We start from the raw sequence: 24722 nt of genomic DNA, 5'->3' as shown, positions 1-24722 counted from the left end.
TAACTGGAATGAATCGATAAACCTAACAGACTGAGTAAAATTTTAATTAGGCCTAGGACTACATGATGCAACAAACCCGCATACAGAAAGCTTTGTCCAATCATGTTGCTTTCTCTGTGTATGGGAAACAACCCTAGTCCTTCTTTAAAATATAATTAATATGTAAAGTACAAGATTGCTGCAGTTTGATAGTGTTTTCATCTTCCCCAAGGACATTCGTTCTTTTTAAACCATGTGACCTGATTATAAAAACTCTGGTCCCATCAAAGCCCATATTAAACATTTTTACAACATATTAATCACGTCATACCGTATAAGGTCCTGAGTTTTACCTGGTTAGGTTACCAGAACAGGAAAGACAACAGCCCCAAAATTATTTTTCGCCACACGACTCTAGGACATGTGGTGCTACCTCTGTCGCACAGGGGTGGAAAGTGTGTGTGTGAGAGTGAGTGCGCAACATGTTGACAAAACAAATATTAATTTGGCCTCACACAAATGTTTCTCAGTTAATTTTCTCAGTAAAACAAACTAGTTAAGAATACCGGATTTCCTCTGTAGCCTAATCAAAATCGTTTTCCCGTTTCTCATCGGTCATGGGGGATGTAAAATATGCCACATTGCATGGACTCTGAAACGCTGTGTTTAAAAAACGCAAATCAATCTGACGTGCGCCCGCGCAGCCTGGTCCCGGGGACAACAAAAATTCCCTACTGCTGCGAACGCGCTTAAATTGTTTAAACCATCAGTATTCCTCGAGCACGACGTGAATAAAAAAAAAACGCGGAAACATGTGTTTGTCTTCCGAGTGTCTTCTATTGGGACAGTAGGGGATATTCATCATAAACCCTTATTTTTGAGAGTAGTTGTGAATTGACTGCAAGACACTCCCTGGGGCCAGGGATTTCATAGTAGCCTACATCGACTGTGGATTTTGACATTGGCATACAATGACAACTTCCACCCGTATGCTGCGCGCTCTGTGCAGTGCGTGGAGTTATAGTTGGAGTTCAAAGAGATTGCTATATTGCCCATTGCAGAATACAGTGCATACCCTTGTATTGACATTTTATCATGTTAATTGAATTTTATACCAGAATCTGAGTGGCATAGTTAGAAACAAGTCATTATTTTGTTTTCTATGTGTAATACATAGGTGCGTAATTATTTGTTGTTGTATTCATATTTGGAACCTCTGTGAGACATGTTTGCATATCTGAAGTGTACATTACTGTCCACAGGCATATATATATACACTGCTCAAAAAAATAAAGGGAACACTAAAATAACACATCCTAGATCTGAATGAATGAAATATTCTTATTAAATACTTTTTTCTTTACATAGTTGAATGTGCTGACAACAAAATCACACAAAAATTATCAATGGAAATCAAATTTATCAACCCATGGAGGTCTGGATTTGGAGTCACACTCAAAATTAAAGTGGAAAACCACACTACAGGCTGATCCAACTTTGATGTAATGTCCTTAAAACAAGTCAAAATGAGGCTCAGTAGTGTGTGTGGCCTCCACGTGCCTGTATGACCTCCCTACAACGCCTGGGCATGCTCCTGATGAGGTGGCGGATGGTCTCCTGAGGGATCTCCTCCCAGACCTGGACTAAAGCATCTGCCAACTCCTGGACAGTCTGTGGTGCAACGTGGCGTTGGTGGATGGAGCGAGACATGATGTCCCAGATGTGCTCAATTGGATTCAGGTCTGGGGAACGGGCGGGCCAGTCCATAGCATCAATGCCTTCCTCTTGCAGGAACTGCTGACACACTCCAGCCACATGAGGTCTAGCATTGTCTTGCATTAGGAGGAACCCAGGGCCAACCGCACCAGCATATGTTCTCACAAGGGGTCTGAGGATCTCATCTCGGTACCTAATGGCAGTCAGGCTACCTCTGGCGAGCACATGGAGGGCTGTGCGGCCCCCCAAAGAAATGCCACCCCACACCATGACTGACCCACCGCCAAACCGGTCATGCTGGAGGATGTTGCAGGCAGCAGAACGTTCTCCACGGCGTCTCCAGACTCTGTCACGTCTGTCACATGTGCACATGTGCTCAGTGTGAACCTGCTTTCATCTGTGAAGAGCACAGGGCGCCAGTGGCGAATTTGCCAATCTTGGTGTTCTCTGGCAAATGCCAAACGTCCTGCATGGTGTTGGGCTGTAAGCACAACCCCCACCTGTGGATGTCGGGCCCTCATACCACCCTCATGGAGTCTGTTTCTGACCGTTTGAGCAGACACATGCACATTTGTGGCCTGCTGGAGGTCATTTTGCAGGGCTCTGGCAGTGCTCCACCTGCTCCTCCTTGCACAAAGGCGGAGGTAGCGGTCCTGCTGCTGGGTTGTTGCCCTCCTACGGCCTCCTCCACGTCTCCTGATGTACTGGCCTGTCTCCTGGTAGCGCCTCCATGCTCTGGACACTACGCTGACAGACACAGCAAACCTTCTTGCCACAGCTCGCATTGATGTGCCATCCTGGATGAGCTGCACTACCTGAGCCACTTGTGTGGGTTGTAGACTCCGTCTCATGCTACCACTAGAGTGAAAGCACCGCCAGCATTCAAAAGTGACCAAAACATCAGCCAGGAAGCATAGGAACTGAGAAGTGGTTTGTGGTCACCACCTGCAGAACCACTCCTTTATTGGGGGTGTCTTGCTAATTGCCTATAATTTCCACCTTTTGTCTATTCCATTTGCACAACAGCATGTGAAATTTATTGTCAATCAGTGTAGCTTCCTAAGTGGACAGTTTGATTTCACAGAAGTGTGATTGACTTGGAGTTACATTGTGTTGTTTAAGTGTTCCCTTTATTTTTTTGAGCAGTGTATTATGCACTGTTGCATGCAAGATCTGTCTCACCCTTTAAGCATAGAAAGGATTGTAGAGGACCATGAATGGTGGACAATGCTTGAGCTTGATGGACACAAACTAGGCTACTTTTTTCATTTGTGATTCAGACCAGCCTGTGAACAGAACAACATGCTCTCTGCCCCTCTGGGATTTACAGATATAAATGCATTGTTGCACAGCAAACCCACCATTTATATTTACTGCAATATTTGCTAGTCCTTCATAGGAATACTTTTTTTGTGCCCAGGCTTTGTTTATAGGTACTTGAATGTAATTAAATGTCACCTTTTGTTAAAGGGGCAATCTGGGATTGTTACATACATTTTAGGACTTTTGAGTTAATGGCATGTAGCAGTTGCTTCATGAAGAATATAACTTTTAAATGCCTCATGAGCTTTGGTCAACTGTTTTACCCCACCAGAACCCAAAATAGAATCTTGTTTGTAAACAATGTTTTTCTAAACAAACCCTATATGGTTTCATAACTATCATTTTGATATCATTAATGGTCAGTCCTTGCATCCATGGCTCTGTTTATGTTTACTTTTCTCCAGCCCCAACCCTCAGCTGTTTACCAGTTGTTTTTCCAATCCCAAATTTCCCCTTTAAACATTTCCACTTGGCTTCCTCCTGGCTCCCTGGGATCTGATAGCTATATAAACATTTGTTTGGAATAACAACCTTATTTTAACTCTAGATGAGTTGAGCGTTTCAACTCTAGATGAGTAGGACTTCGGCCTCGTGCCTTCTCACACGGCTGGAGGTGTATGGTTATTCCCTGTTGTGTGTTAATGCTTACATACATAGATCCAGATTGTTTGAATGAGTGGGCCTTTGACTCTGTCTTGTCTTCTCAGATCATTTGGATTCCACTGATCCCCAGGTTCTGGACTATATGCTGGTTCCTCACCGGAACTTCAACCTGATCAATGAGATCCGAGACTCCGACATATTCGCCGTCACTTATCCCAAGTCAGGTGAGTACTGGAGACAGCACAGATATACTTACCTAGAATACCCAGATGTTTACCGCTTTTAAAACATGCCTACATAGCTCTTTTCATCTCTTCCTATAAGGTCCTCTAACACAGTTTATCAGCTCAACTGAGGAGATCTCGTTCAGTGAGTTTACTTTGCTTATCTGTTAGTGGGCTCTGTTCTCGACCTATATCAGTCCAGCAGCCCAGATAAGTGAAAGAAATGTCCCAGTTTTTAAGCCAAAAAACTGGTATTTTCGCTAATCTTCCTGCGCAGAACCTTGCCTGCGTCCTTATATTAAGTGGAATGCTGCATGCCCAGTTATTCTCCCCTTGGCTGAAAACAATGGTTAAACCAGGCTAGATTAAAGTGTAACAGACACCATGTCCCATAAGCACCGTATCAGGGCAGGAGTAGCACAGTGACGGTAGGCAATGTCCACATTCAAATACACTATATATACAAAGTATGTGGACACCCCTTCAAATTAGTGTATTTGGCTATTTCAGCCACACCCATTGCTGACAGGTGTATAAAACCGAGCACACAGCCATGCAACCGTCATAGACAAACATTGGCAGTAGAATGGCCTTACTGAGGAGCCTAGTGACTTTCAACGTGGCACTGTCATAGGATGCTACCTTTTTAACAAGTCAGTTCGTCAAATTTCTACCCTGCTAGAGTTGCTGGTGCTGTTATTGTGAAGTGGAAACGTCTGGGAGCAACAACGGCTCAGCTGCGAAGTAGTAGGCCACACAAGCTCACAGAACGGGACCGCCGGGTGCTGAAGCACGTAGCACGTAAAAATGCTGTCCTCGGTTGCAACACTCACTACCGAGTCCCAAACTGCCTCTGGAAGCAACATCAGCACAAAAACTGTTCGTCAGGAGCGACATGAAATGGGTTTCCATGGCTGAGTAGTGGCACACAAGCCTAAAATTGCCATGCACAATGCCAAGCGTCGGCTTGAGTGGTGTAAAGCTCGCCGCCATTGGACTCTGGATTAGTGGAAACACGTTCTCTGGAGTTATGAATCACACTTCACCATCTGGCAGTCTGACGGACGAATCTGGGTTTGGCGGATGCCAGGAGACCACTATCTGCCCCAATGCATAGTGCCAACTGTAAAGTTTGGTGGAGGAGGAATAATGGTATTGGGCTGTTTTTCATGGTTTGGGCCAGGCGCCTTAGTTCCAGTGAAAGGAAATCTTAACGCGACAGCATAAAATAACATTATAGACAATTCTGTGCCTTCCAACTTTGTGGCAACAGTTTGGGGAAGGCCCTTTCCTGTTTCAGCATGACAATGCCCCTGTGCAAAAAGTGAGGTCCATACAGAAATAGTTTGACAAGATCGGTGTGGAAGAACTTGACTGGCCTGCACAGAGCCCTGACCTCAACCCCAACGAACACCTTTGGGATGAATTGGAACGCCGACTGCAAGCCAGGTCTAATCGGCCAACATCAGTGCCCGACCTCACTAAGGCTCTTGTGGCTGAATGAATGCAAGTCCCCGCAGCAATGTTCCAACATCTAGTGGAAAGCCTTCCCAGAAAAGTGGAGGCTGTTATAGCAGCAAAAGGGGACCAACTCCAAATTAATGCCCCATGATTTTGGAATGAGATGTTCGACCAGCAGGTGTCCATATACTTTTGGTCATGTAGTGTAGAATCCCTGAGAAACAAAAGTTCACTACATTTTCCCCCATCAAAATAACCCCTAAATTGTCAGTTAAACAGTGTGTGGGTGTTATCAAATCAAGGTAGTGAGGTGAAAGGGCCAAGCTATCCAGTATTGTACATTGTATGGTAGGACTGACTTGCCATATTGTCCCTGCATGGACAATTCATGTTTAAATTGAATTGAAATGGCCTCTGGGTGACCTGCAGTGTCCACTCTGCTGTGATTGACAGGGACGATCTGGATGCAGCAGATTCTGACTCCGATAGAAGCCAAAGGTGATGTCACTCCAAACACAGAGCATCTCAACGCGCAGCGCGTCCCATGGATCGAGCTGATTGGCAGTGAGAAGGAGTTTAACGCTACCCCTTCCCCCAGGCTACGGGTCACCCACCTGCAGTGCAAGTTCATGCCTCTCGCCATCAGACAAAAGAGGGGAAAGGTCAGTGGAGTGCATGGATCATTTTGGTAACACTTGGGTATTATTCTGTGGTATTAGCACTTAGCATAATTAGCACTTTGGTATTGGTGTTAGCCTGCAGGTATAATGTTTTATTACTTGTTATGTATGAGCCTTTATAATGCCTTAAGGCTTTTAATATATTATATATCTCTATGTATCAAAATACTCTAAATGGTCGGTATACATGCTTATTATAAGTCTTAGAATGCATAATACCTGCAGGCTTTAAGTGTTACCCGAAGTCTATCACTATTTGTCATTACCTTCAGGATTACTTACATTAAGGTATTACTACTGATATTGATGGATCGTTTTTTATAGTCAATCTATTGATATGCAGTATGACCTTGCTTCCCTAAGGTGATCTATGTGGCCAGAAACCCTAAGGATGTTCTCGTGTCCTATTACCACTTCCACAAATATGCAGCCATGCTGGAGATGCCGAAGGACTTCAATGATTTCTTTGAGAAATTCATGGAGGGAAAGGTAAGTAGAATGTGTGTTAAGGACTATGCATTTCGTACATGATGTGCAAAGCCAAGTATTTTTTCTATGGGGAGTTGGCACTAGCCAACAACGCTTTAATTGTGATCATTTTGAAATGAATGATGTTGAAAGCCTTCTAAACACTTTTGCTTGTACTATCCTTAGGTTCAGCTGTGCTTTCATGGTGGTAGGCTGTGTATGAAGTATCCATTTGAGTCTTTGCTGTGTTTGTTGCAGTTTTTGGGAACTGTTGGTTTGAGCACATCAAGACGTGGTACGCTAATAGAGACAACATGAACTTCCTCTACATCACATATGAAGAGATGATCAAGGTACCAACAGTGGCAAAACCTACCTGTCCATCTACTTGTCCATCCTGTTCTGTACTCGGAGTTGGCTTGTGCGTTTAAATGAGTCTCAAAGCATGAACGGTGTGTGTGTGTTGCAGGACCTGCGCTCCATGGTGGAGAGGATGTGCAGGTTTCTAGGGAAGGATTTGAGAGAGGAGCAGATGGCCAGTGTGGTGGAACACAGCACCCTTAGGACCATGAAACAGAACCCACAGGCTAACTACAAGACAGTGCCCGACTCCCTGCTTGACCACAAGGGCACGTTTATGAGGAAAGGAATGCACGTCACACCTTGTAAGTCATAATATAACGTGATAACAGAATGGTCGCCTGTGTCCTTATCAATACACATTGGTATGAGGAATTTTTTTTGTGTGTGATTCAGAGAGACCATTGCACAAGCTGCATATTATTAAGGGCAATCACAAAGGGCTTACAGTACTATACTTGTAACAGGCCCCCACACATTTACACTGAACCAATGTTCCGATAGATATATAACCATCTGGATTATAATTTGTGCAAACCTAAAGGACAATTTAAATTGATAATTTATCTTAAAGGGCAATTCCTCCACTTTTCAACCTCATATTAATGATCTCTAGAACCATACCAGTGTCTACATATGTGAAAACGGCACGTTACAAAGCTAAGGTCCTATTGTTTCTTTTATGTTACATCACAGGGTAGGATTAAAAGTAAGAAAAACTGTGATTTACAATAAGTTTCTAGCCAGAGGGAGGGTATTTTCTTACTCCCCACGTCACTGCGAATCTCATAGTGTTTGATGTTATCGGGTAGAACTTTTTAACTTGAGATGTTTTTATACGAAATGTAGAAATGTGCCATTTTCACATATGTACACTGGTATTGTGCTGGAGATAATGAAAATGACGTTGAAAAGTGGTGGAATTGCCCTTTAATACTATTTAACATTATTGACTGATTTCCATCCACACTCTGACAGGGACCATTGGGGACTGGAAGAACCATTTCACTGTTGCACAGAGTGAGAGATTTGACAGTGTCTTCCAGGAGAAGATGAGGGACCTGCCCCTTTCCTTTACGTGGGACATAAATGACATCAATAGTGCCACATGATGACATCATAGTCACGTCTTTCAGGGATTTTTTAAATCCTTGTGCGGGCCCCCTGAGCATTTTTTGGGGGTCACCTAAGTTCAAACAGTGTAAAAATAAGAGCTTTTTTTCAGGATTGAAAAACGCTTTCAGAGTGAAATAAATGACTAAATTACCTGTATTTTTTTATTTTTCAACAGCATTGTTGAATACTTGTTTATAATGTACAGAATGTGGGCATTTATCCCTTACATAATATAATCTTTGAGAACTAACAATCACCTAAATAAAAGCTAGACAGTCAGGGACAATTGAGAAATCCCCAAACAATTAATTTAGCAGTACAGATTTTATGTTTGAGCAAAAGAACACAGAATTAGCCATTGCAAAATCCATAGAATTGCAGGAAATTTGCTTTAATACTGAAAATGTTTCTCAGCTCCATGGCAGAATATGTAGAATCACAGGGAATGTGCTTTTAAAACGGCAAAGATCAGGGCCTCTAAAATGTTTTCTAAAATTCAGACCTCTGTCACGCCCACCACCTAAGCCTATTATTGATCCAGAAAAAACCCTGCCTTAGAGTTACCCTAGAGAACTTAATAAACTAGTTGTAAGCTATACTGAACAAAAATGTTTCATGAGTTGAAATGACATTTTCCATAGGCACAAAAAGCTTATTTCTCAAAAATTTTGTACACGATGTATTTACATCCCTGTTTTTTGAGCATTTTTCCTATCTATCCACCGGTCGGTCTCAAGTTGAGGGTGTGCAATTGGCATGCTGACTGCAGGAATGTCCACCAGAGGTGTTGAATGTTAATTTCTCTACCATAAGCCACCTCCCCCGTTTTAGAGAATTTGGCAGTACGTCCAACTGACCTCACAACCGCAGACCACGTGTAACCATGCCAGCCCAGGACCTCCACATCTGGCTTCTTCACCTGTGGGATGGTCTGAGACCAGCCACCCGGACAGCTGATAAAACTGTGTTTACACAACCAAAGAATTTCTGCACGAACTGTCAGAAACCGTCTCAGGGAAGCTCATCTGTGTGCTCATTGTCCCAACCAGTGTCTTGACCTGACTGCAGTTTGGCGTCATAACCAACTTCAGTGTGCAAATGCTCACCTTTGATGGCCACTGGCACACTGGAGAAGTATGCTCGTCACAAATTAATCCCAGTTTCAAAAGTACCGGGCAGACAACGTGTATGGCGTTGTGTGGGCTTCGCCAACGTCAATGGCGGGGTTATGGTATGGGTAGGCATACGCTTTGGCCTACAAACACAATTACATTTTATCGATGGCAATTTGAATGCAGATACCGTGAGGAGATTCTGAGGCCCATTGTGTCGTGCCATTCATCTGCCGCCATCACCTCATTTTCAGCATAATGCACAGCCCCATGTTGCAAGGATGTTCACAATTCCTGGAAGCTGAAAATGTCCCAGTTCTTCCATGGCCTGCATACTCATCAGACATGTCACCAATTGAGCAGGTTTGGGAAGCTCTGGATCAACGTATGACAGCGTGTTCCAGTTCCTGCCAATATCCAGCAACTTTGTACAGCTATTGAAAAGGAGTGGGACAACATTCCAAAGGCCACAATCAACAGCCTGATCAACTCTATGCAAAGGAGATGTTGCTCTCCATCTTCATGATTCTCTCCATGAGGTAAATGGTGATCATACCAGATACTGACTGGTTTTCTGCTCCACGCCCTTACCTTTTGAAGGTATGTGACCAACAGATGCATATCAGTATAGCCAGTCATGCAAATCAATTAATTAGGGCCTAATTAATTTTTCAATTGACTGATTTCCTTATGAACTGTAACTCAGTAAAATATTTGAAATTGTTGCATTTATATTTTGGTTCACTGTAGTAGCTATCAATCCAAAATGTATCAAAAAAACAATATGTAAATTGTTTTCTATTTGAAGGAGGGAAAAATAGTTTGGCAAGTGTACAGTAACTTCTCATGCGCTGTACCCACATGGTTTCAGTCAGTTTTGAATGTGTATAAAGAAGTATTCAAAGTTTAAAGAATTTAAATATATTAAAAAATGTATTGAATAAGGAAACGGTGAATTCAAACAGTGTCTTGAAGGTTATGTTCCGTAACAATGAGCTGCTGCCCTCTGTGGGCCAGTCAGGGTTTCTACAACTGCCTTGTGAATTCCAAGCCGGCAAGCACTTATTCCCTATTTCACATTATTTAGATGACGTGATGGCAATGTAAAGTCCTTAGTCCCCCACAGCCAAGAAAAGTACTCAACACAAAATGCACAGAAATACGAATTATAGACCTTTCATTCTCATTGAAAGCAAGTCTATGAGGCAGTAGATCTGTTCTATGTGCGCTATTTCTATGCTTCGTGTTTAAGTTTAATTATTGCATCTTTCAGTTTTGTACACCAGTTTATGGAAGAGACATTTCACAGCAGTTTAGATGGTACAATGATTCTCTACACTATACTTGCTTTGTCACAAACTGAAATTAAGCAAACTAGAATTTTTGCGACCAGGAAATGGCGGAGATTTCTGCATAGTGCATCTTTAATGGCATCAGGGTATAAATCAATTCATTGACCAGGGTGTATAAATGCCTTGAGGTGATTCTGTGTTTACAGCCAACTGAAGTTATAGTTCATGTTTAGAACATAAATGTGGGTGTTATTGGATGTCTTTCTTCTCTGGGCTTGGTTACATACAGTGACTTCCCTTCCTGTGATGATCCCCTCCTGTTAGTATCGGTTGCGTTCAAAGTCGTAAATATTACAGTCGTGCTGCGCATCTCAGAAGAATTCTATATCACATTGATGTCGTTCCTGAGATGCTAAATACTTCTCCAGGCGTTGAGGGATCTGAATCTGTGCAGCACAACGTGACTGCAATAAAGATGATCTGGGACCGGACCTGGTTTCAAATACTATTTGAAATAATTTCAAATGCTTTCTTCTGGGCTTGATTGTGCTTACCAGGCGCAATGGAACCAATAAAATAGTCACAACACTGCAATCCCCACCGATCTGGCACTCCGGGCAGGCTATGGCAAATGCTCAAAATATTTTAAATAGTATTTGAAAACACGTCTGCCTTCTCTTTTTCCTCATTCAGTCCTCATCACTGCCCAGTGCCAGAGGGTCAAAGTCAGGGTCGTCTTCATCCAGGTCGAGTTCCTCAAGGTCCTGGAAGAGGGACTCGTCCACTTCAACACTGTTTCCAGCTGAACGGGAGGGAAGAGCAAAGTTATTGTACAACCTTTTACAGATCCCCCTTGCTAATCACCATACTTCTCTTAAATCAGACATGCACACTACAGTTGTATCACTCCGCTATACTTACAATCTTCCAGGAACTGTATATCTGATGTGTCTAGATTGTGATCGGTCTCAAATAGCTTTTTTCCTGGTAGAGAGAAAAAGAAAAGTGTTAATCGTGTACAAATGCCAAGACGCTCAACCATTGAACCTTGTCCAGCCCACCATTTTACATGCACTGACAGCTACATTGGTAAAGTCCTTCTGGGCAAACTCCCTCTACCTCTGTAGCATGCTCTCCTTCACCACTCGCAGTTACCAGACATAGTCTTCAAGGTGGTTGCTACTTAAAGTCCCCAGGGCCATTACCAAGTTAGTCCTTTTCCTACTGTGCACTAGAGGCATGTGATTAACTAACTATGTTCAGGAGGAGTGTAAATGTTTCCTGTAGGGCGGATCGTGTTTTACATTTTGTAATGTTGTATTGACTGCTTCCGCTTTCTTGGCCAGGTCTCCCTGGCAAAAGACTCAATGGACTTATTCTGGTTCAATAAAAGAAATGCAGAAACTTGGGTTTATGTTCTGACTGTACATGATGTCAGAGATGTAGCATCCATGTTAGGGTTGAATATTTTCCTGGTATTTTACAAATGTTCCATCGCGAGAATAAATCACTTTACTTCCAGTAACCCAGTATTTCCCACCAAAACCATAAGTGCCATTCAAAAACATCATAAAGCATATAAATAGGCCTGTCTGGATTTGTTTAGAGCTTTGATTTAAAATTCAAGCCTGATGCTACCTGAGCCTGATACATGCAAATACATTTAATGAGCAGCACGTGGCCTACAAAGTTGCAAATTTGATTGAAATATAATAGGGTCTGTTTGTATAATTAGTAGGCTGACGCATATATACCTTTTCATAATATTTCCCCAAATGTTAACCTACCTCTTTCTCTATTGTTTAAAGCGAGGAAGGAATGAATCAACAGTTAAATAAGTTGTCATCATTCTGAAGACATCCTTGAACAATACAGGACTAGAATTAGATGCAGAAGGCTTTCACTTCTCTTAACAAAGATTGAATGGTTATGGGTCTGAACAAATAACTGCTATATTCTACTGGCATCACACATTGACTTATTTCAAACTACCCGTGAGTTTTATTGGCTGCTGTATTCAACTTTCAGCAAACGAGAGCTTGCGTCCCTCTTCAAATAGTCTATTGGTATAAGAAATGCTATGAAAAATCATGTCCAGCAAGCTATTCTAGTCTAGCTTTTCCTGCATGGGAAAGGAGGGGCCAGGGGCGGACCGATGCATGCTTATTGTGCAAGAGACAAGAGGCTATAAATTAGAAGATTATTATGTATACCCCATCATTAATTAGCTAAATATAAGGCTAATACTGCATTGAATTTATGACCAGAAAAAGGTAGGCTAGTACATCTAGAACAGGATTATCTATTTTGGATAAGTTCATGTAGAGAGAGAGAGAAAGACTGCGAGAGAGTGCACTGATTTAAAGCAATGATATTCAAGTGATAGGCTGTTTTAAAACAGCAGCTGAAAAAAATATTTAAAAAATAGGGTGACCCCTGAAAGCCAGATGTTGATGGGTAAATTAGATCTTTATATTACTGTAGCATAGACTATGCTGCAGCAAATGAAGGCCTACCTATCACTAGAAGAAAAGTTACCATGAGATGATTGGTCTACTACATGCATTGTGAACTGCGCTCCATACGGAGATGGGTTGTCTGTCCCCACCCTGAGCACTGATGAATTATCATACAGAGGCCATAGAGAAGCCAGATTTAGACTTCGCATATCACTTAAAAGTTCCATTTCACACCAAGCTGTTCATATAAATAATTTAATATAATGTACCAGGGTCTCGCAGTTATTTATCCTAGGAAAAGGGAGTGGTTTTGGGCTGTAAATCCCAGTATGTCTTAGTAACCAGGTTCCCACTATTCAACCCTAATCCAGATGGCTCTTGGTTGGGGATGAAGAGGGGTTTGGGGGGGTATACACTTACCTGTGAGTTTAATCTTTCCAGCCTGCTGCTGCTCCTCCTCTTTCTGCCGTTTCCTCCTCAACTCAGCCATCTCCAGCTCAAACTTGGCTTTCCATGACAGGAAATTCTCGATGGTGACCACTGTTCCTTGGAAGAGCACCTTCTCAGCCTCCTCTGCCGCCTCCTCTTTTCGCCTCTTCTCTTCCTCTCTTCTGTTTTTTATCTCGTCGACTAATTCGTTCAGTTTGTCCTGAACTGCTGTAACTAGGGTGAATATCATCACCATTCCAAGGTTTTCCTCAGCCTAGAAAAATAAAAACACAGATGTAAGCCCTCTCATTGCAGAGTAAGGCTGAAGACAGGCCGAGAGAGACAGACGGACAGAGCCGCAGTAAGGCGAGGATGGTGGAACAGACAGACTGTGTGAGAGTAAGTAGGGCTGTCAGCCCGTGATTGTAAAGCAAATAACTGCCGGTCTCACTCACGGGAATTGACTGTTAATTAACACATTTAGCATCTCCTGTCTTCCACACATAGCCTACAATCTACTGATGCAAACCTTCGGAACATTTTAAAAAGTATAATAAATCCATTTATTATAGCCTTCACCATCACAATAAATCCATTAATTTTAGACAGGTCTAAAGAAACATGATATGAAGAAAATGTAGTCTATTTCAGAAGAACAGAATAGCATACTCTGCATTGTCCTTATGTAGGCCCTGATCTGGCTATGCCATATGGCTGTGGGCTACACTAGTTTATTTAGCATTTGCTAAGAATTCCGTGGCATTATTTTATAGTATGAAGAATACAATTGAACAAAGCTCAATAAAAACAGGATATTTTCTCCAAATGATTTGAGGGAGCGCGCACATGCGGCTATTCTGTGATGGGCGTTTAACAAAAGAAACAGGTACTCCTATATGCTTAATTTAGAGTTATTTATGTAACTAGTTGTGATACAAATGTTGGCTATATGTTTAGTTTTTTTAATACATTCTAAGGCTGCATGACACGACTAATGATGATTTGAAAAAGGTCGCATGAAAGGCATGAGCTCCACTTTGTTTTTTGCGTAGGCTGTACACACTTCAGTCTCTTTCACAATTTGACAAGCACTTGATAATGCCTCAAATTTCCCAGCTGCATCCCGTGTGGCCATAATGCCCCTAAAGAAATCCATGCCTTTTGTGGCCAGTGGCTGTTATACCCTTGGGCTGCATATAATAATTATAATTCCCTTTTACCTGCTGCGTGCCGAAGCACCTCTTCGCTACAAGTGAAGACAGACACATCTGGGACGCAACTGCACGCATCCTTATCGAATTCCGAGAAGCATATTGAAGATATTGGAAGAACTGTCCACATTTACTTTGTCAGCCAACAAGATGAGTAGGCCTAACAAACAGCAAAAGCACTAGCCTATGTCAATCTACTATCCCCCATAGTACAAAGTTGACCTATTCTGTGCGAGAAATATATATTCCAAACATAGTCCGGGACAGTTGTGGGATGCAATAGAGCCCAAATTAATACAACCACTAGCATAAAAAAACTGTTTTAAGTAATGAGCCTAACGCAACAAATGAGAACGTTTAGCTTAAAAAGGCTATTTCTCCACATAAGCGCAGCAATGCACACGGCAAATGTTCCATTAACAGGAAAAAAACTCCCAAAAGTGAACACAAATGCAATCATGCATGTAATGCTTTTATTATAAAAGGTGCATTTTTTATGGTGAAAATTATCTTCCCCAAAACTGAAACTCATGCGTTGCGTATGTATGCCAGTTAGGGTCTACACCCATTGTAAAGCAGATAAATGTGCTTAATTTTAAGAAGTTATTAAGGAGCCTTTTGGTCCTAGACTTGTCGCTCCAGTACCTCTTGCAGTCTATGACTTGGGTGACTGGAATCTCTGACAATTTTATGGGCTTTCCTCTGACACAGCCTATTATAGAGGTCCTGGATTGCAGGGATCTTGGCCCCAGTGATGTACTGGGCCATACGCACTACCCTCTGTAGCGCCTCATGGTCAGATGCCGAGCAGTTGCCATACCAGGCAGTGATGCAACCGGTCAGGATGCTCTCGACGGTGCAGCTGTAGAACCTTTTGAGGATTTGGGGACCCATGCCAAATCTTTTCAGTCTCCTGAGGGGGAAAAGTATTTGTTGTTCCCTCTTCAACTGTCTTGGTGTATTTGGACCATGATAGATCGTTGGTGATGTGGATACCAAGGAACTTGAAACTCTCGACCCGCTCAACTATAGCCCCGTTGACATTAATGGAGGCCTATTTAGCCCGCCTTTTCCTGTGTCCACGATCAGCTCTTTTGTCTTATTCACATTGAGGGAGAGGTTGTTGTCCTGGCACCACACGGCCAGTTCTTTGACCTCCTCCCTATAGGCTGTCTCATCGTTGTCGGTGATCAGGCCTACCACTGTTGTGTCGTCAGCAAACTTAATGGTGGTGTTGGAGTCGTCATTGGCCACGCAGTCGTGGGTGAACAGGGAGTACAGGAGGGGACTAAGTACACACTCTTGAGGGGCCCCAGTGTTGAGGATCAGTGTGGCAGACGTGTTGTTACCTACCTTTACCACCTGGGGGCGGCCCGTCAGGAAGTCCAGGATCCAGTTGCAGAGGGAGGTGTTTGGTCCCTGGGTCCTTAGCTTAGGAACTATGGTGTTGAACGCTGAGCTGTACTCAAAGAACAGAATTCTCACATAGGTGTTCCTTTTGTCCAGGTGGGAAAGGGCAGTGTGGAGTGTGATTGCATCATCTGTTGGGGCGGTATGTGAATTGGAGTGGGTCTAGGGTATCCGGGAGGATGCTGTTGATGTGAGCCATGACCAGCCTTTCATGGCAACACATGTGAGTGCTAAGGGGCGGTAATAATTTAAGCAGGTTACCTTCGCTTCCTTGGGCACAGGGACTATGGTGGTCTGCTTGAAACATGTAGGTATTACAGACTAGGTCAGGGAGAGGTTTAAAATGTCAGTGAAGACACTTGCCAGTTGATCCGTGCATGCTTTGAGTACATGTCCTGGTAATCCATCCGGCCCCGCGGCTTTGTGAATGTTGACCTGTTTAAAGGTCTTGCTCACGTCGGCTACCGAGAGCGTTATCACAGTCATCTAGAACAGCTGGTGCTCTCGTGCATGCTTCAGTGTTGCTTGCCTCGAAGTGAGCATAAAAAGGCATTTAACTCATCTGGTAGGCTCGCATCTGGGTTTCCTTTTGTAGTTTTCAAGCCCTGCCACATACAACGAGCGTCAGAGCCGGTGTAATAGGATTCAATCTTAATCCTGTATTGACGCTTTGCTTGTTTGATGGTTCGTCTGAGGGCATAGCGCGATTTCTTATAAGCGTCCAAATTAGTTTCCCTCTTCTTGAAAGCGGCAGCTCTAGCTTTTAGCTCGTTGCGGATGTTGCCTGTAATCCATGGCTTTTGGTTGGGAGTTGTACGTACGGTCACTATGGGCACGACGTCGTCGATGCACTTATTGATGAAGCCGATGACTGAGGTGGTATACTCCTCAATGCCATTGGATGAATCTCAGAACATATTCAAGTCTGTGCTAGCAAAACAGTCCTGTAGCGTTGCATCCGCGTCATCTAACCACTTCCATATTGAGTGAGTCACTGGTACTTCCTGCTTTAGTTTTTGCTTGTAAGCAGGAATGAGGAGGATAGAATTATGGTCAGATTTGCCAAATGGAGGGCTGGGGAGAGCTTTGTATGCATCTCTGTGTGTGGAGTAAAGGTGGTCTAGAGTTTTTTTTTTCCTCTGCTTGCACATGTGACATGCTGGTAAAAATTTGGTAAAACTGATTTAGGTTTGCCTGCATCGCGGGCCACTAGGAGCACCGCTTCTGGATGAGCATTTTCTTGTTTGCTTATGGCCTTATAGAGTTGGTTAAGTGCGGTCTTAGTGCCAGCATCGGTCTGTGGTGTAAATAGACGGCTTTGAAAAATATAGATGAGAACTCTTGGTAGATAGTGTGGTTTACAGCTTATCATAAGGTACTCTACTACCTCAGGCGAGCAATACCTCGAGACTTCTTTAATATTAGACATCGCGCACCAGCTGTTATTGACAAAAAGACACCCACCCCTCGTCTTACCAGACGTAGCTTCTCTGTTCTGCCAGTGCATTGAAAATCCCTCCAGCTCTATATTATCCGTGTCGTCGTTCAGCCACGAATCAGTGAAACATATGATATTACAGTTCTTAATGTCAAGGATAATCGTAAGTTATTAATTTTATTTTCCAATGATTGCATGTCAGCAAGTACAATTGATGGCAGTGGGAGTTTACTCGCTTGCCTACAGATTCTCAAAAGGCAGCTCGATCTGCGTCCTCTTTTCCTCTGTCTTTTCTTCACACAAATGTCTGGGATCTGGATCTGTTCCGGGAGAGTAGTATATCTTTCTTGTCGGACTCCTTAAGGAAAAAGCTTTTTCCAGTTCATGGTGAGTAATCCCAGTTCTGATGTCCAGAAGTTATTTTTCGGTCATAAGAGACAGTAGCAGCAATATTATGTACAAAATAAGAACAAAAATAAATAAACAAATACAAATAAAATAGCACAATTGGTTACAGGCATGTAAAACGTCACCCATCTTACCACATCATTCACAAGTGATAATATCATTCACAAGTGATAATATCATTCACAAGTGATAATATCATTCACAAGTGATAATATCATTCACAAGTGATAGGCTAATATTGTCACCCATCACACTATTCTTGATTTAATCTAGTGTTTACATATGTGAAATTTGTTTTGATTTGGAATTATGCACCTCTCTCGAAACAGGGGCAGCGGGAAAAAAATATATGTCATCTATGCATTTAAATAGCGAATGGAGGACGCTTTTCCCGTGGTTCATTTCTATGCCACCCAGGTAGGCTATACTCCTGTTTTAATGAGAAGCAATGTGCTTAATATTAGGAAGGTTGAGAAATAAATATAGTAGTCCTAGCCTATAGAAAGTTGATGGGATCCTCTATTTAAGAGGCCATCACTCTGTTTTCTCATGCAAATGCATAGCCTATAGAAATGTGGCGCAACATGAGCTCATGGGGTCTCATGAAGTGTTTGATTTGATTTCCGATTACATTTGCATTGATGTCAGAGTGACAATAGAGTGCAGAGTACCAGGCAGTTAGCAAGTTTGATAGGCTACTAATGACCATGAGCAGCATCATAGCTTGGAAAAGCCTAATTACAGTGACTAAACAGTCACATGGAATTTGACTGCCATCATGACTCGGTGTTGCGGTAATACGGTCACCGTAACAGCCCTATGAGTGAGTGTGTGTGCACATGCGTGTAACAGACCTGCTGCCGCAGTAAGGTGAGGATGCCCTCTGCGTCTGAATCCTCCAGGTTCTCCTGGGAGTATATCTCCCACAGTGGCACCTCATCTGGATACTTCTCCACATAGGTGAACTGTAGCGTCACTTCAATCGCTACAATAACACAGAGGCATTAGGTTAACAAATAAACAAACAATAATGTAATAAAACCCTAGCCAGGTCCCAGATCCGTAAATGCTTTAATTAGCCAACTTGACTGACTTGTCATGTCATATGGGACCAGGCTAGTATAGCCCAACAGATCTACACAAGACTCGGGCAAGAGAGTGATAGGTTAGGTTACTGCTTACTTTCATCATTTTCCCCTGCGTCTGATGTCACAGTGATGGTGAAGCTGGTGGGCACCTCTGATAGCACTACAGGAGGGCCAAAACAAATATTAAAGTCAGCACAGCAGTCACATCATTGTTATGCAAATGAATGAAACGCAAACAGTTCGAACAGAAAGTGGATCCCGTTGCTCTAAAATCATTTCACTATTGAAAAGTGGAAGATGTTAACTATGATCAACTCACCTACTGGAGAGCCTGAATGGTAAGATGTGTGACACTGTCAGTGCAGTTGAGTTTGTTTAGCTAGCTAACAGTGCAGTGGCACTGACTAACTTTGAGTATGTGGTGATCGAGGGCGTTTCATTATGTGATCGTTAGCTAAGACAATTTCTCCTAGATGTTGAGGCTTGCTAACTAGCTAGCCAGCTAAATTGGCACCACAATGCTAACCTGAGTTAGCTAGCTATCGTTCTCCAGCCTGGAAACCAACCGAGACAGACTCGCAGAAAACTCACCTGTAAACGAGTCCGGGTAAATTGACTCTATAGCTTCCAGCTCGTTTCGCTGCTCCTCTGCGTAATCTGTCATTTTCTTCTACTATGGTCCATCAATGAGCTAGCAAAGTTATCCAACTGGGCACAGACGTGTGTGTGCTCGAAGCAGAAGGGCCACCAAAGATGGTTATAAAACCGAGATAGACCACAGCTTGTCGTTTCCAATGGGAACAAATGAGTCGTAGTGGGCAGAACAAGCAAGGAGGTGGGTAGAGCCAAGCACGCGCTAGCGAAATCCTATTGGCGCATTCTAATATATTTTTGCATATTTCCGTTAGGGAACGCCTACCCTGTGAAGTGCACGTGTGCAATACCTCAATTCGCCTTTGCACTGCTTCTAAACAGCGTGATTTTGTCAAACAAAGGGCGAAGTCTACAATACTTAATCAGTTATGTTCATAACATATTCTAGTTTTGGGAACAGAAAACTGCATTGAGATCAAATGTTTAATTGATGAGAACATTTGCAGAATGTCGGCCAAAATACATCTCGTTCCATCTTCTCCCACTGCGCGCCAGTGGGCTTTCTCTCACTACTACATTTGGTAGTGAGTGGAAACGCCAACCGGATGCTTCACATTTATGCATGCACTGAAATATCTGTCTGTGGGCCAACTGTTGATCGACTACATCGGCAATCCTTTTTAGTTCTCACTCTGAATCGCAGAAGGTTGGTTTGCCAAAGTTTACTAATCGAATGACTAATTATGCAATTATATCTATTAGATATGGATACATTTTCCGGTCAAACTCTTAGGCTATTATCTACTCATTAGTATTATTCGTTCGGTATCATGTATGAAATATTTTATACTTTTCTTCAATATATTTTTTAGTTTAGTAAATTCTTAAAGGGCCATCGACATTGGCCTTTTCCTTCATACTGTAGTCATTGGCCTTTTTGCAATTGGTTTGCTCAAGTCCTGCATCCTCTCTCCTTCATCCTCTGCAGTGGTGTAGTGGAGGGTATACGCTGTATTACCATATACACACTTATTTTTCAGTGGGCATTGGGTATACAAAGTAATGGAGGGATACGCCGTATCAATTAATAAAGCTGATGGAACAGATCAGAATGTTTAGCTTATAATGTTGATAAACTATTATTTCTTAATATTTTAGGCGCAGCAATGTGCACACAGCAGTAAGGCCTACACGCAAATGTTCCTAAATACAATTAGCAGGAAAACACCTTTCAGCAATGCGCACATGGACAGAGATGAAAATATCCATTAGATATTTAGAAAGAGGGGAGATCTAAAGATGCAGCATCTATCATGGGATGGGTTTCTAATATGACTAGGATAATGCCTTTGGCTGCTAGACATATGAGGAAGTCTTTATAAAATGATTGCCTCCATGTTTCTATGGTGGGATTTTGGCTATAGGCTACTTTGAAGAAAGGTAAGACCTGCTTCATAATATGAAGTAAAATGTCCAGGTTTCAAACAATTAAGGAACAGGAAAAATATAGCGATGCTAATGATAGGCCTAGCCATCTCTGGTAGATGGAAAAGTTTCCCAAAAACTAGCTACAAATTAGCCAATGCCTACCTGGCAGAATGATATCATGATTATTTGCATAAATCCAGTGGCCATTTGTTTTGCTACAAAAACAAGCTAGCCAAACAGTGCTAGGTGCCTGCACACTTGAATTAAAGGGTGGCTACTCATTCAAGGGTTTTTCTTCATTTTTACTATTTTCTACAAACTATGAAATAACACATATGGAATCATGTAGTACCCAAAAAAGGGTTAAACAAATCAAAGTAGATTTTGATTTTAGATTATTCAATGTAGCCACCCTTTGCCTTGATGACAGCTTTGCACACTCTTGGCATTCTCTCAACCAGCTTCACCTGGAATCCTTTTCCAACAATCTTGAAGGAGTTCCCACCAATGCTGAGCACTTGTTGGCTGGTTTTCCTTCACTCTGCAGTCCAACTCATCCCAAACCATCTCAATTGGGTTGAGGTCGGGTGATTGTGGAGGCCAGGTCATCTGATGCAGCACTCCATCACTCTCCTTCCTGGTCAAATAGCCCTTACATTGCCTGGAGGTGTGTTTTGTGTCATTGTCCTGTTGGAAAACAAATGGTAGTCCCACTAAGCGCAAACCAGATGGGATGGAGTATCGCTTCAGAATGCTGTGGTAGCCATGCTGGTTAAGGGTGCCTTGAATTTTAAATAAATGACTGACAGTGTCAACAGCAAAACACCCCCAACCATCACACCTCCTCCTCCATGCTTCATGGTGGGAACCACACATGCAGAGATCATCCGTTCACCTACTCTGCGTCTCACAAAGACACGGCGGTTGGAACCAAAAATCTCTAATTTGGACTCATCAGATCAAAGGACAGATTCCCACTTGTCTAATGTCCATTGCTCTTGTTTCTTGGCCCAAGCAAGTCTCTTCTTATTATTGGTGTCCTTTAGTAGTGGTTTCTTTGCAGCAATTCGACCATGAAGGCCTGATTCGCACAGTCTCTGAACAGTTGATGTTGTGATGTGTCTGTTCCTTGAACTTAATTTATTTGGACTTCAATATGAGGTTCAGTTAATTACTGATTTCTGAGGCTGATGAACTTATCCTCTGCAGCAGAGGTAACTCTGGGTCTTCCTTTCCTGTTGCAGTCCTCATGAGAGCCAGTTTCATCATAGCGCTTGTTGGTTTTTGCGACTGCACTTGAAGAAACTTTCAAAGTTCTTGAAATTTTCCAGATTGACATACCTTCATGTCTTAAAGTAATGATGGAGTGTAGTTTCTCTTTGCTTATTTGAGCTGTTCTTGACATAATATGGACTTGGTCTTTTACCAAATAGGGCTATCTTCTGTATACCACCCCTACTTTGTCACAACACAACTGATTGGCTCAAATGCATTAAGAATCAAATTAATTCCACAAATTAACTTTTAATAAGGCACACCTGTTAATTGATATGCATTCCAGGTGACTACCTCATTTTTTAATTTTTTTATTTTATTTAACCTTTATTTAACCAGGTAGGCAAATTGAGAACACGTTCTCATTTACAATTGCGACCTGGCCAAGATAAAGCAAAGCAGTTCGACACATACAACAACACATAGTTACACATGGAGTAAAACAAACATATAGTCAATAATACAGTGAAAAAATAAGTCTATATACAATGTGAGCAAGTGAGGTGAGATAAGGGAGGTGAAGGCAAACAAATATATGTATAAATAAATAAAAATATAAAAAGGCCATGGAGGCGAAGTGAATACAACACAGCAAGTAAAATAAAAAATAAAAACACTGGAATGGTTGGTTTGCATTGGAAGAAAGCGCAAAGTAGAGACAGAAATAATGGGGTGCAAAGGAGCAAAATAAATAAATAAATACAGTAGGTGAAGAGGTAGTTGTTTGGGCTAAATTATAGATGGGCTATGTACAGGTGCAGTAATCTATGAGCTGCTCTGACAGCTGGTGCTTAAAGCTAGTGAGGGAGATAAGTGTTTCCAGTTTCAGAGATTTTTGTAGTTCGTTCCAGTCATTGGCAGCAGAGAACTGGAAGGAGAGGCGTCCAAAGGAAGAATTGGTTTTGGGGGTGACTAGAGAGATATACCTGCTGGAGCGCGTGCTACAGGTAGGTGCTGCTATGGTGACCAGCGAGCTGAGATAAGGGGGGACTTTACCTAGCAGGGTCTTGTAGATGACCTGGAACCAGTGGGTTTGGCGACGAGTATGAAGCGAGGGCCAGCCAACGAGAGTGTACAGGTCGCAGTGGTGGGTAGTATATGGGGCTTTGGTGACAAAACGGATGGCACTGTGATAGACTGCATCCAATTTATTGAGTAGGGTTTTGGAGGCTATTTTGTAAATGACATCACCGAAGTCGAGGATTGGTAGGATGGTCAGTTTTACAAGGGTATGTTTGGCAGCATGAGTAAAGGATGCTTTGTTGCGGAATAGGAAGCCAATTCTAGATTTGACTTTGGATTGGAGATGTTTGATGTGAGTCTGGAAGGAGAGTTTACAGTCTAACCAGACACCTAGGTATTTGTAGTTGTCCACATATTCTAAGTCAGAGCCGTCCAGAGTAGTGATGTTGGACAGGCGGGCAGGTGCAGGCAGCGATCGGTTGAAGAGCATGCATTTAGTTTTACTTGTATTTAAGAGCAATTGGAGGCCACGGAAGGAGAGTTGTATGGCATTGAAGCTCGCCTGGAGGGTTGTTAACACAGTGTCAAAAGAAGGGCCAGAAGTATACAGAATAGTGTCGTCTGCGTAGAGGTGGATCAGAGAATCACCAGCAGCAAGAGCGACATCATTGATGTATACAGAGAAGAGAGTCGGTCCAAGAATTGAACCCTGTGGCACCCCCATAGAGACTGCCAGAGGCCCGGACAACAGACCCTCCGATTTGACACACTGAACTCGATCAGAGAAGTAGTTGGTGAACCAGGCGAGGCAATCATTAGAGAAACCAAGGCTGTCGAGTCTGCCGATGAGGATGAAGCTGGTTGAGAGAATGCCAAGATTGTGCAAAGCTGTCATCAAGGCAAAAGGTAGCTTTGAAGAATCTACAATCTAAAATGTATTTAATACTTTTTGTTACTACATGATTCCATATGTGTTATTTCATAGTTTAGATGTCTTCACTATTATTCTACAATGCAGAAAATAGTAAAAATAAAGAAAAAGCCTTGATTGAGTAGGTGTGTCCAAACTTTTGACTGGTACTGTACATGCCAGGAAATTTGATAAAATTTTGAATAGAAGGGCTATGGTACTGTGCTTGGCATATACCCCCAACGTACAGTTCTCTCCCTTTCAGTCGTGAGCCTCAGGCTCCACCATTGGAGCAAGCTCTGTGTTCATATTGTTAGGTTAAGACTGTGCATGTGTGTCACCATTGTTTCTGGAGCCATGCAGCTCGTTGTCCACCATAGGCTGCTGGGCTTGACTTAAGGGTCCATTGGGGACGGGTGGGGCAATATGGGATGGGGGCACAAAAGGCTGGTAGATGCCCACCTCTGGACGTTCAGTGACTGTCCCCAGAGAGAGGGGCTCTGTCTCTGTGGGCCCAGTAAAGCTCTGGTACACATCCACAGCCTGGTCTCCATAGACACCCATCTCTGCCCCGTCTCGCAGGAGATGGCTGTATACAAGTGTGTCCTCGATCGAGGCATAGATATGGGACTCGTTGTCTTTTCGTGATTTGGGGAACCTCCCGTTGTGCTCTGGCAGGAAGCTGGTCCCGTTGGGGTTGTAGATGGACACTTGGTGAGACAGCTGTCTCTTCTTCTTCCTACTCAACAGGAGGGAGATCAAAACACATTATCAC

The 24722-nt window shown here is 42.7% G+C and overlaps 2 protein-coding genes across 2 annotated transcripts; one reads left to right on the top strand and one right to left on the bottom strand.

Moving 5' to 3' along the window:
- Nucleotides 1-3601: 3601 nt before the first annotated feature.
- Nucleotides 3602-8080, top strand: LOC139564137 (amine sulfotransferase-like). Its single transcript, XM_071383354.1, has 6 exons — nucleotides 3602-3845; nucleotides 5760-5968; nucleotides 6350-6479; nucleotides 6713-6807; nucleotides 6924-7119; nucleotides 7793-8080. Exons 1-6 carry the CDS (start codon nucleotides 3764-3766, stop codon nucleotides 7924-7926), a joined length of 846 nt encoding a protein of 281 aa, XP_071239455.1. The 5' UTR covers nucleotides 3602-3763; the 3' UTR covers nucleotides 7927-8080.
- Nucleotides 8081-10444: 2364 nt separating this feature from the next.
- LOC139564136 (RWD domain-containing protein 1-like) lies at nucleotides 10445-19711 on the bottom strand. Its single transcript, XM_071383353.1, has 6 exons — nucleotides 19369-19711; nucleotides 18872-18937; nucleotides 18544-18674; nucleotides 13214-13496; nucleotides 11256-11318; nucleotides 10445-11136 (listed from the first exon to the last, which is right to left on the bottom strand). Exons 1-6 carry the CDS (start codon nucleotides 19439-19441, stop codon nucleotides 11024-11026), a joined length of 729 nt encoding a protein of 242 aa, XP_071239454.1. The 5' UTR covers nucleotides 19442-19711; the 3' UTR covers nucleotides 10445-11023.
- Between the last annotated feature and the right edge of the window lie 5011 nt (nucleotides 19712-24722).

Source organism: Salvelinus alpinus, chromosome 35, assembly GCF_045679555.1.
Source record: "Salvelinus alpinus chromosome 35, SLU_Salpinus.1, whole genome shotgun sequence".
NCBI lineage: Eukaryota > Metazoa > Chordata > Actinopteri > Salmoniformes > Salmonidae > Salvelinus > Salvelinus alpinus.
This window is presented reverse-complemented; position numbering and strand designations above follow the sequence as displayed.